The sequence below is a fragment of the Lipotes vexillifer genome, unplaced genomic scaffold (genome assembly GCF_000442215.2).
Source record: "Lipotes vexillifer unplaced genomic scaffold, Lipotes_vexillifer_v1.1 scaffold1639, whole genome shotgun sequence".
In the NCBI taxonomy this organism is placed as follows: Eukaryota; Metazoa; Chordata; class Mammalia; order Artiodactyla; family Lipotidae; genus Lipotes; species Lipotes vexillifer.
The window spans coordinates 435,324-446,498 of record NW_006782296.1 but is presented as its reverse complement, the minus strand read 5'-3'; the positions used below and the strand labels follow the sequence as shown (position 1 = coordinate 446,498).

Below are 11,175 nucleotides of genomic sequence, written 5' to 3'. Positions count from 1 at the left end.
GGCTTCCTGCCCCCCTTCCCCCCGAGCCCCCACCCCCACCCGTGGACAGGCTAGGAAAGATGGAATCTCAGCCCTGATCCTAGGGGTCATCCCAGGAACCTAGATCCAAATGCTTCACTTCCTCCGAAGGCTAGACCTGCTGTTGGGGGGTTGTAGGGTGAAGATAGGGTTCCAGCTAGGCACCCTATCCAGAGGTACCTTGAGTCCGAGTGTGGGAGCTCCCCCGCTCCCCGGCTCCTTGGAGGTGGAGACATCACGCACTGTCTGGGTGTAAGCTCAGCGATCTGGCATGGGGTGGAGGGAGGAAGGAAGAAGAGCCCTCCCCCCTCCAGTTCCCCCTCCCTTTCCAGGCCTGGATATAAGCCCCGAGGGAAAGCCCTGAGCTGAGTAGGCCGCAGCCCGACCTGCAGCAGCCCAGCCCTTAGGACTCCTTTCGCCTTCCATCTCCTGGTCATCTCTGCCTCTGGAGCGGTCGCTGTGAGTGGCCTGGGACCCAGGAACGGTCTGGTGCTGGGGATCTCAGGCTATCTGGTGGGGAAACTGAGGCTAGGATGGGGGAAACTGAGTGGCAGGAAGCTGGATTGGAAGGGGGCCAGCCGACGTGGGAAGGAGAGAGGCGGGGGAGCCCCCATTGTCAGCATAGCCTTCTTCCTCCATCTGCCCTTCTGGGTAACACGGGTGCAGGCAGGCAGGGCTTATGCCCCTCTGACAGATGAGGAGACTGAGGCCAGAGACGGTGCAGTGCCTGAGAACACACAGCGAGCAGGTGGCTGACCCTTGGTCGGGTACCAGCCCCAGCCAGGCCGCTGGAGCGTGGGCCCCACGGCAGCCTCAGCCTCCTGCCTCAGGGGTAGAGGCTCGGGCTGACTCCGGTGCCCCTTCTCCAGATGGTGACGGTGCGCAGGCCGTGGCCCGCCATGGCCACAGTGCTGCTGGCCCTGCTCTTCTGCCTGGGGGCGCTGGTCGACGCCTACCCCGCCAAACCCGAGGCTCCCGGCGCGCTCGCCTCGCCGGAGGAGCTGAAGCGCTACTACCTCTCGCTGCGCCACTTTCTCAACCTGCTCACTCGGCAGCGGTGAGCTCGCGCGCGGGGTGGGCGGGGCGGGGTCGCCACTAGGGGCGCGGCCGGGCCTGACCCCGCCCACCTCTGGCCCCGCCCCGCAGGTACGGGAAACGTGACATCTCGGAAGCTCTCCTCTCCAAACTGCTCTTCCCAGATGCCGAGGACCGGCCCGTCAAGTCGCGGTAAAAGCGCCCCGGCACACGCTCTGCCTCCTGGAGCGTGGCCTGGTCCTACCGCCACCCTGGCACCGCCACCTAGTACTTTCCCCAAGTCTCGCCTCCCCAGATCCGACGCCGGGCTCCGTGTGATTCTTTTTCCTTTTCCTCCTACAGGCCAGAAGGCGCCTACCTGTGGTGAAGACCCCCAAGGCCTCCTGAGAGATACGCTGATTCACCAACCTCATTTGCATGTTTGCTCCTGACCCCGGAACCTGGATTCCTCTCCCGCTTGCTGCGTCTGGGGAGGGTTCGGGGTGGGGTCCTCATTCCATTTCTCGGTACCCCCGCCCCTGGGCTGGAGGGCTGTGTGTGGTCCTTCCTTGGTCCCTAAATAAAGAGCAAATTTCACTGACGTGGAAAGCGTGCGTTTCTATTTCCTTTCCCTTCTCCTTCGTGGAGGTGGCATCCAGGTGGGAGTGGAGGGTGGAGACGAGAGAGCTGGGAGGATAGAAGATGGCACGTGAGACAAAAGGCGCCCCAGGCCAGGGCTGGGGTGGAGTGGCGGGGCTCTCTCTGATCCGAGCTTAGAGAAAACGCTGCCACTCGGCGCGGGGAGTGGATAGCATGCAGACTGGGGTCCTCTGGAACTCTCTAGTCCGGTGGGGTGGGGAGAGGTTGGAAGTTCTTCAAAAGGGGTAGAGAGGAGCAGCGAGAATTGTCGCTGAAGGGTGAAAAGTGTGGAAAGGAGCATGCTAGGCAGCCCAGCAGAGCAGGTGGAGACAGAGTTGCCCCCATCCCCCAAAGATGAAGGTGGTTGGGAGCGTGGGCTTCACACCAACACCCCGGTTACCCCGAGGAGGAGGTGTATTACTAACCCCCCGGGCTGTAGTGGTTGGCGGTGGAGATGGGACCCACGATGGGGCTGTGGAGGGAGAGTTATTTGGGGGGTGAGGTGGGTGTGTGTGCTGGGGGAAGGGGTCATTTCTAACACCTCCGTTCCCTGGGCAGGAGGAGCGATGGGAGTGTGGAGGCTGCCCTTTCTCTCAGCAGCCGCCCTCCCCTTTCTGAATTTACACCCAGTAGATAAGTCACTAACCATGCCCTCCTTGTGACAAGGCCATAACAAGGATACCCTCATTAGGTGGCTCTGGGAGGGGACCCTCAAGCTGGCTCTGCCATAGTTGCAGAAGAGGCCCCTGCTCAGACACAACCTGCCTTGGAGTCCCTGGGGCTCTAACACCTACCCTCCCCTGCGCTGCCCTCCGGCCTCCCTGAAGGTAGGGCAGAAGGGTGAGATGAAAGCAGGTCCAGGGCCTGGTCAGGTCACAGGCTGTGTGGACTCTAATGCTCTAAGCCCTTGCCCAGGCCACTCCCCCTGCCTGTAGATCCCTTTCCCTCTCTTCAGTCTGGAGATCAGCTTCAGGGTAGTGGCAACCTCATCCCAGAAGCTTTTCTTGATTGCTTGGGGGGTGGAGTTAGTTCATTTCTCTGGTTTCCTCTCCCTACAGTATTGCCATTATCTGAGACCCACTTCCCATCACAATTCCCCCTGTCTTCTCTCCTCTACTCTGTCCCTTCCCCCTCCCATCCCGCGCCCCAGCAGAGGTGGGATGGGAGCACGCAACGGCTGCCACAAGCTTTGGTTCATTTTTGTGGTTGGAGAAGTGGGAGGATGTGAATCTGTGTTGGTGTCCATGGTCCCCTGTGTGTTGGTCTGCTTGGGAGAGCCGTGGTCAGTTTGAGGCTAATAGAAGAGAACCCTGGTATAAATTATATGACCACAGACAATTTTTGCCCAGTCTGACGTGTCTGGGTCAACATCAGTGACATGGGTTTGCCTCACGTCCACTGGGGGGAGTGTTGAGAGGTGGTTAATCCACTGCTGATCAAACCCAACCAGTGTTGGAGCTGGAGGGAACCTTAGATGTAACATTAATGACGACAATACAAATAGCTACTTTTTTTTTTTAAGTGCTTACCGGGAATTCCCTGGTGGTCCAGTGGTTAGGACTCGGTGCTTTCACTTCAGGGTCCCAGGTTCGATCCCTGGTCATGGAACTAAGATCCCGCAAGCTGCGCAGGTGGCCAAAAAAAAAAAAAAAAAAAGCACATACTTATGTGCTAGACACTGAGCTATTTGTTTTACATACATTATATTGCCAGGGTATTGATCTGGCTTTTAAAATAGAGACAGAATTAAAAATGGCTTAAACAAGAAAGAAGCTTATTTTTCTCCTACGTAAAGTAAGAGTGGCATCTGGGGAGTTGGCATCTCTGCTCCATGGGGGCATCCAACATCCCAGGTTTCTATTCTGAGGCTTCCCCACGCCCCCATCTACACGACTGAAGATGGCTCACCATCACCGCATCCATGTTCTAGCCACTGGGAAGAGAGGGAAGGAGAAAGAGGAGGTGCGCTCGTTACTACGCTGTGTAACACGTTATCCTGTAACTTAGTGGCTTAAATAACCGCTATATTTCACTCATTATTTTGTGTGTCAGGACTGGGAAGGGCTTGACTAGGCAGTTGCCCCTTGGAGCCTCCCATGCAGTGGCTGTCAGAGGTTGGCTGGGTCTGGCAGGTGCTGCTGGCTGTCGTCTGGGATCCCAGCCCGGCACCTACATGTGGCCTCTCCAGCATCATGTCTTGGGGTAGTTGGACTTACACGGTAGCTGGTTTCCCCCAGAATGAATGCTCCAAGAGAACCAGAAGGCGGCTACATTGCTGTATTAGTTTGCTAAGGCTGCTGTAACAAAGTACCACAAACTGGGTGGTTTAACAACAGTTCCTTCTGAGGGCTGTGAGGGAAGGATCTGTTCCAGGCCTCTCTCTTTGGTTTCTAGATGGGGGTCTTCACTCTGTGTCTCTTCACATCATTTTCCCTCTATGCGTGTCCGCTTCTGTGTCCAAATTTCCCTTTTTTTTTTTTTTTTTTTTTTTGCTGTACGCGGGCCTCTCACTGCTGTGGCCTCTCCCGTTGCGGAGCACAGGCTCCGGACGCTCAGGCTCAGCGGCCATGGCTCACGGGCCCAGCCGCTCCGCAGCATGTGGGATCCTCCCGGACCGGGGCACAAACCCATGTCCCCTTTCCCTTTTTATAATAACAATAGTCATGTTGGATTAGGGGCCTGCCCTACTCCAGTATGACCTCATCTTAATTAATTACATCTGCAATGACGCTACTTCCAAATAAGGTCACATTCTGAGGTAGTCGGAGTTAGGATTTCAACATATGAATTGGAAGGGGGGGTAGCAGAACACAATTTAACTCGTAACAATTGCCTTTTATGACCTGGCCTCAGAAGTCACAGAGCATTTTCCACTATACTCTACTGGTCCAAGCGGTCACAGGTTTACCTGCATTCATTCAAAAAGAGGGGACTTAGACCTCATCGTAGAACTACTTGTGGGATAGGAAGGATTTTTGTGGCCACTGTTGGTGCCATTTGCCACAGGTGGGTTCATCCACTTGTAAAAACAGAATGGCACAAGTCACTCAAACTCTCATCTCATTGCTTAGAACTTAGTCATATGGCCTTACCTCACTGCAAGAACAGCCCAGGAGATGTCTTCAGCTGAATGGTCATATGCCCGCTTTAAACTCTTTTATGATGGAAGGAGGAGAGAGTGGATATTGGGGCAGCTAGCCTAATCTGCTACAAACACCATCTCCTTTGAACATCATCTAGAAATCATTTGGTCTTATCTCTTTATTGAGCAGATGGAAATTTCGAGGCCCAGAGAAGGGGAAAGACTTACAGGAGGCCATAGAGTTAGGGACAGAGGTAAGAGAGCCCACCCTGTGCCTGTTCTGATTCCATTAACTGTTACATCTAAATGCTTCTGCCAGAAATGCAAGACTCCCGATACACACCCTTGCTCCTCTGGTGGCATCTCCCACGATTCCTTGATGTGCGCCCCTGAGCCGCTCAGTCCTGCTGCCACCTCCCTGCTTCTGTGAAATAGCATCCCCTCACCCCTCACCATTCCTCACATCCACCTCAAGCCTCATTTCCTTCAGAACCTTCCTGGTCTGCCCTGAGTATATCTGTAGCCCGAATCTGAGCTCTCACACCAGGAGTTCTTCAAGGGCAGAGGGACCCCACGGTTGGTGTAATAGCCTCAGGGACAAAAGATCTGGATGTGGAAAAAAAAAAAAAGATCTGGATTTGAGTCCCATCTCTGCCATTCATTGGCTGTGTGACTGGCCTAGTCATTTCATTTCACTGCATTTGTTCCTTCACTGGTTAAACAGGGATCCTTACACCTTAAATAATAATAATAGTTCGCTGCTTTAAGGCTCAGAGAGATGATGTAAGTTACTAAAGGTCACACAGCTAATGAATGGCAGAAAGGGTGAGTAGGAGAGCTGAATCTACAGGTCAGCTTGGCACAGCCTGGCACATGCTTATGAGTATCCCCCTCTTTTCCTTTCTTCTCCTACTCACTCCTAACCCATCTCAAAACTGCTCTGGCATCGCTCCCTTCCACCCGAAAGGAAAAACTCCCCTCCTTCCACAGCCAGCCCCTACGTTTTTCTTTCCTCCCCATTCATCCATCCCTTTCCCCCAACACTTTATTATATGGATTGGTTTAGCCTTTCTCTTAGCAAGAAAGAAGGCTTCCTCTTCAGGAAAAATTTGAACTGACAATGATAGGATTTGCTTTTGCAGGCACTGGGGGCAGGGAGAGCTATTGAGCACTCCAGGGGACCCTGGAGGCAGATGGAGTCCCCAGGGCGGAGGGAAGTGGGGACAGAGCCCGGGTTCCAAATTAGTGACCTGAGCCCTTAGTTGGGCCTCAGTTGGTCCTGAGGGGGTGGGACAGGGGCCCAAGGTGTGTGTGAGAATCCTCAGCCCAAGGGTTTCCCCAGGGAATGGGGGACCCCCTGGGTTCCTGGTATCTGGGGGTGGCCACTGCTTAGCTTTCCCCACCTCTCCTGCTGCCATCCAGTGTGGGAATAAGACATTGGCCTAAGAGTTGGCCCAGGCTGCTTTGGAGGAGCTCTTGTTGTGGGGGGTGGGTATGGAGGGTGCGATGCCGGTCCAATTCCTGCTCTTGCAGTCCCATGTGTGGGGACCCCCGTGCCCCTTGCTACTGTCCACTCATCTTCACCTTGTGACCCCAGGTGTTTCTGGGGTCTTCCTTTCCTCGTCTCATCAAGCCCTTACGCCATCCCCAAAGCTGCCCAATGGCCATCGTCCCCGTCCCAGAGGCATGGGGTTTGGCAGGGGGAGAGAGACCACTTCCGCCTTCACTTACTCTGTCTGCAGGTAGGTCCTTGGTGCTTCTCTAAGCAGGGGTCCATGGCAAGTCCTGGGAATATACGAAGGTGAGTGAGAAGCATCGCCAGTCTGGACACGGTCATACGGTTTAGAAAGCACATCCACTACCCCTTCCTCCTCAGTTGTCACAGCATCCCTGAGAGGACCCAGAAGAGGAAACACTTGTTTGCAAAGGCGAAAAACGAAAGCTGTAGGTTCAGCTGACATTACAGAGTAACTGTCATTTCTTAGGCACTGACAAAGCTATGACAAAGCTATGTCCCCTCTGTGACAGGCCAGAACTATAGATGGCCCCAGCACTTGAGTCAATCCCCAGGTCTACCATCTGTCTGCAGGGGTTGGGAGCTGACCAGGGTGGTGGCCAGAACCGTCCCACAGCACTACAGTCCTGTGGGAGACCAGACCTGTTGAACTAGGGTTGGAGCCTGGCGCCCCCTGGTGGCAGCCTGCAGCCTCTGCTGGCTTCACCAGAAGCCCTCCTGGGACCAGCCACTAATTCACCCTTGTCTTACCAAGTGGGATCCCGAGGCCAGAGAAGGGCCAGGGCTAGCGGAGACCGAACGACCTCCATATTTGCTTTGCAGAATGTAAGTTGTTGTTGGGTGAAGCATTATCGTTCTTGTTGTCAGAAGTCAGAACTGAGAGGAACAAGACAGAACACTGGTGTTTCCTGAGGCTTCCTTAATCCTCAGTATCTTGAGGAAAAGCAAAGCTCAGATCCCTGCAGCATCACCTCCAGTCCTTACCTCCCCCCCCCACACCAAATCCTCTCCTGACACACTCCTTTGGTGTCCTGATCTGGGACAGCAGAACCTCAGGGGTGAGAAGTCCTGTGCTCCCTACTCAGGCTTCATTGAGCTATTCAGACAGTCACTTGTGCTCCTTGGCCTGAGCTGGGGAGGGGGCAGGGGGCTGGGGAAGGGACACTGAGCAGGGGAGACTCAGAGGCTCCTGGGGGCAGGGTGGGGGGCGGCTGCTGGTACTGGTGGGGTTGGGAATCTAAGCCAGAACTTGAGTCCTGGACAGCTGTGTGATCTTGGGCTAGTGTCTTCACCTCTGTGAGCCTCATGTTTCTCAGCCCCAAATCAGGAAATTATAGCAATATTTTAACAGCCCTACTTAGAAGAGTCCAGATTTTGGAGTTAGACTTTGTCTCAAACCCTGTATCTCCCACTGACTAGTTATGTGGCCTGAGGCTAATTACTTAATGTCTCTGAGACTTAGTTTCTGAATCTGTAAAATGGGTTGTTGAAGGAACTCACTGAGGTGACTGAGCTGGGAACACTTTGGAAAATTCAAGACTTTCCAAATGATGCTGGTTTTTATCACTTCCCTGGAATGGGGGTACTGGGAAACGGCTACTAGATATTGGCACCCTCCTTCCCCGGGGCACATCAGTTCTCATTCTGCATCTTATACACCAGCCAGGGAGAGGGTTTCTCCCTGCCTGGGTCCCCACTCCTTTCCACATTCCTTGCTTACCTGAAGCATCTCCTCCGTTCCCATCTTGTTCTAATCACCCTGGAGTCTCTGAGCCACAGCCTCAATCTTCTGCCCTGAGGGAATCTGTTTGAGGATTTAGGTTAATCCTTGGGAGGGAGGTGGAGCTGTTCCCAGGCCTGTAATCAGAACCTTCCAGTTATCCTGACGTTCCAGAACCCCGTCCTTCTTGAACTAAGCCTGCTCTGGTGCCCGAAGGCAGAGGGGGGCCTCCAGGAGATTGACTGTGGTCCATAACTTTTACCCGTTATGCTGCTAGTGTGGCACCCATAACACTTCCCTGTTCCCCTCCTGTACCTGACCATAGCGCTGGCGTTGTGGGCACCCGGGAGACGGTGGGAGGAGGGGGTGAGGGCTGGGGAGTGAGAGAGGCTGACAGGAGGCGGGGACTCTTGGGGGGCTGAGGACTATAAAAGGGCCATGGCCAAGGGCAGGGGGATCCATCCGGCCTGAGGCAGGCACCCGCTTGGTCCAGCACCCGCTCCCTCAGGATTCAGGGTAAGTGGGCTCAGCCTGTCCTGAGCTCGGGGTCAGGGGGCTCCGAGGGGCTTGGGCTGGGATGTGGGGAAGGAGCCGGTGCCTTGCAGGGCTGGGGGCCTCCGGAGGCCTGAGGTCCTACGTGGGTCCGGCTCTACATCTGGACAAATCCAGCACCCTGGAAGAGCAGCCTGATGCTGACTAGAAGACTGCAAATGTGCGGGGGACAGGGGATGGTGACTGTGAACACAAATCCATGCGTGTGGCCGGCCTCTTGCTCACAGCAACAGGGGCTGTGGTGTCCTCTCTAGGACCCGCACCAGCATGTTTACCCCTGGTGTGGAGGCTGGGGAGGGTGGGAGGGCAGCACACCAACAGGCAATGGATTCCTGCCCTTTGGTTCACAAGTTCATTCTGTGTGCCCCCAAACTGCAGGGGAGCGGGCGTGCCCCTACTTCCTAGCAGCCCCTCCACTCCAACTCCCACCCCGCACCTGCCTCTTCAGAGCCATCAGGCCCTGGATGTCATGAGTCCTGTGTCTCCTGCCCCACGGCCCCACCTTCTCTGCTACACTTTTCTGCTCTGCCCAGGCCCTGGCTAAGCTCCGCCTGCTGCGCTGCTCCTGAGAGGGGTCGTGCTCTCCAGGGCAGGCTCTAGGAGGAGGGGTGGTCAGGTCCGAGTAGCCCTTTGCTCTTCGTCCCAGGCTTGGAGAAACGGGTGACGGGCTCAGGGCTGGGCAGGTGGGCTCCATGCTGCCTCTGTCTCCCTGCTCCTTGCTCCTCAGGTGGCCGCCGCTCGCCGCTGCCTCTTCCTGCTGCTCCTGTCCACGGGCGTGGCTCTGTTGCTGCAGCCACCACTGGGTGCCCACGGGGCCCCTCTGGAGCCAGTATACCCGGGGGACAATGCCACGCCGGAGCAGATGGCCCAGTACGCAGCGGAGCTCCGCAGATACATCAACATGTTGACCAGGCCCAGGTGTGTGCAAGAGAGGGCGAGAGACCCCAGCCCTGGACCCTTTCACGCTCTTGGGAAAGCAGAGCATCTCTACTGATCTGGCCTGGGCCCCCGGGCCCCGGGCGGGATGGTGCCCAGGGGTAGGCACGAGGCAGGTGAGCTGGCACCTCGGCGCAGCGCTGGCCCCAGCTACCTCTCCCCTCCCAGGTATGGGAAAAGAGACAAAGAAGGTGCGCTGGACTTCTCGGAGTGTGGCTCCCCCCACGCAGCTGCCCCCAGGTGGGCTTGGTTCCCTGCCCTGTGTGTCCAGATGCCTGGGGTGGAAACGGGGGTGCGTGTCGGCGGTGGGGAGAACAGGGGCCTAGGGCTGGCCTGAGGTCTTCCGAGGGCACGAGGACTACCCACTCATGCTGCCACGCTCTGCCCTCTCCTCACAGGCAGCTCAGCCCGAGGGACTCGTAACGCCACCTCCTGCCCCTCTGACTCCAGGGCAGTGCCGGTCCAGCTCGCCCTTCCGCACCCTTGGCTCTGGCTGCAGCTTGCTCCCTGCTCCCACGCAGCCTAAATAAAGCACATCAAAGTCATAGCCTCATTCTCTCTCTGTGTCTCTGGGGACCCCAGGTCGGGGCAGGAGCAGGCCAAACGCACAGGAAGAAAGGGGGAGGCAAGGGGGAGGAGAAAGGAAACAAGGGTGTTATGAATGATCCAGAACGTCTGGATCAGGGTCAACGTAGGGTCATCAGAGCCATCCAGCTCATCCTCTCCACTTCACAGAGGGGCAAACTGCGGCCCAAGGGGAGGCAGGGACTCCCCCAAGTTCATTCAGCAAGTCAGTGAAGCTTGAATCATCCCATTTCAGCATCCCTAGACCCTCCTGATCATTGGCTTGATGGCTGCCCTGCCCCCAAATGCACCCCCATGAATGCTTTCCTATAGCCTAGGCAGTAGGTGAAGTGCTCATTTATATTAAAGTGTCCTTGGCATGGGGGCGGGCGTGACAGCCCAGCCCAGAGGAATGACTGGGGTTAAGACAGTCACTGACTACACCTGTGGCATCGGAGCTGCCCTCCTCTGGGCAGTCAGAGGTGTGTCACTGTGCGTGTTCGGTCGAAGGGCGCCTCCTCACGGCACGGTGCCCAGCAGAATCACGGCCGGAGGAGGGGGACAGTGGTGGGGAGGGGTCTGGAGATGGTGTCACGTGAGGTTGGTGGGAAAAGGAGCCTCTGTGTGCCAGAGACATTTAACCCTCTCTGTGAGGGGGGAGAAACCGTTATCCTCGCTCTACAGAGGAGGAAACCGAGGCTCAGAGAGGTCCAGCAGCTTGTCCAAGGTCCGGCAGCAGATGGCAATCTAATACAGGGATACAGCATTGGCTTTAGAGTCAGATGAACCTGGGTTAGAATCCAGGATGTGCCATGTTCCCTGTGTGCTTTTGGGCCAGGACATAACCTGAATGATAGGGTTGTAGTGAGCAGGACGTGAAATAATGCATGTAAAACATTTAGCGTGGCCCTCAACCCAGAAAAGTGCTAGCAGACGGGAGCTTCTGCAGGGCAGACTTGCAGCCAACCAGCTGCTTCCATGAAGCATGGTGGACAGACGAGCAGAGGGATGGGCTCCGGAAGGCAGACTTTCCTTGACTATAAGTTTCATCTCTGAAGGACTAGAAAACTGGAAAGGACTTGCCCTGAGAGGCAGTGAACTCCTGGACATAAGAGCTATTCAAGCAGTCGCAGG

General features: G+C 56.0%; 2 protein-coding genes across 2 annotated transcripts; both read left to right on the top strand.

Annotated features, from left to right (window-relative positions):
• Window positions 1-420: 420 nt before the first annotated feature.
• PYY (peptide YY) lies at window positions 421-1,492 on the top strand. The gene is made up of 4 exons (XM_007455090.1): window positions 421-477; window positions 888-1,075; window positions 1,165-1,245; window positions 1,396-1,492. The coding sequence occupies exons 2-4, from the start codon at window positions 888-890 to the stop codon at window positions 1,418-1,420; spliced, it is 294 nt and encodes a 97-aa protein (XP_007455152.1). The 5' UTR covers window positions 421-477; the 3' UTR covers window positions 1,421-1,492.
• Window positions 1,493-3,570: 2,078 nt separating this feature from the next.
• Window positions 3,571-9,993, top strand: PPY (pancreatic polypeptide). Its single transcript, XM_007455146.1, has 4 exons — window positions 3,571-3,654; window positions 9,269-9,459; window positions 9,646-9,717; window positions 9,876-9,993. The coding sequence occupies exons 1-4, from the start codon at window positions 3,571-3,573 to the stop codon at window positions 9,898-9,900; spliced, it is 372 nt and encodes a 123-aa protein (XP_007455208.1). The 3' UTR covers window positions 9,901-9,993.
• Window positions 9,994-11,175: the final 1,182 nt, after the last annotated feature.

Excerpts from the sequence above, each read along its gene's own strand:
- PYY (XM_007455090.1), top strand. The coding sequence starts at position 888 with ATGGTGACGGTGCGCAGGCCGTGGCCCGCCATGGCCACAGTGCTGCTG. Across the intron at positions 1,076-1,164 it reads AACCTGCTCACTCGGCAGCG|GTACGGGAAACGTGACATCT; the intron begins GTGAGCTCGCGC and ends CCCGCCCCGCAG. Across the intron at positions 1,246-1,395 it reads GACCGGCCCGTCAAGTCGCG|GCCAGAAGGCGCCTACCTGT; the intron begins GTAAAAGCGCCC and ends TTCCTCCTACAG.
- PPY (XM_007455146.1), top strand. The coding sequence starts at position 3,571 with ATGGCTCACCATCACCGCATCCATGTTCTAGCCACTGGGAAGAGAGGG. Across the intron at positions 3,655-9,268 it reads TGCGCTCGTTACTACGCTGT|GTGGCCGCCGCTCGCCGCTG; the intron begins GTAACACGTTAT and ends CTTGCTCCTCAG. Across the intron at positions 9,460-9,645 it reads AACATGTTGACCAGGCCCAG|GTATGGGAAAAGAGACAAAG; the intron begins GTGTGTGCAAGA and ends CTCCCCTCCCAG.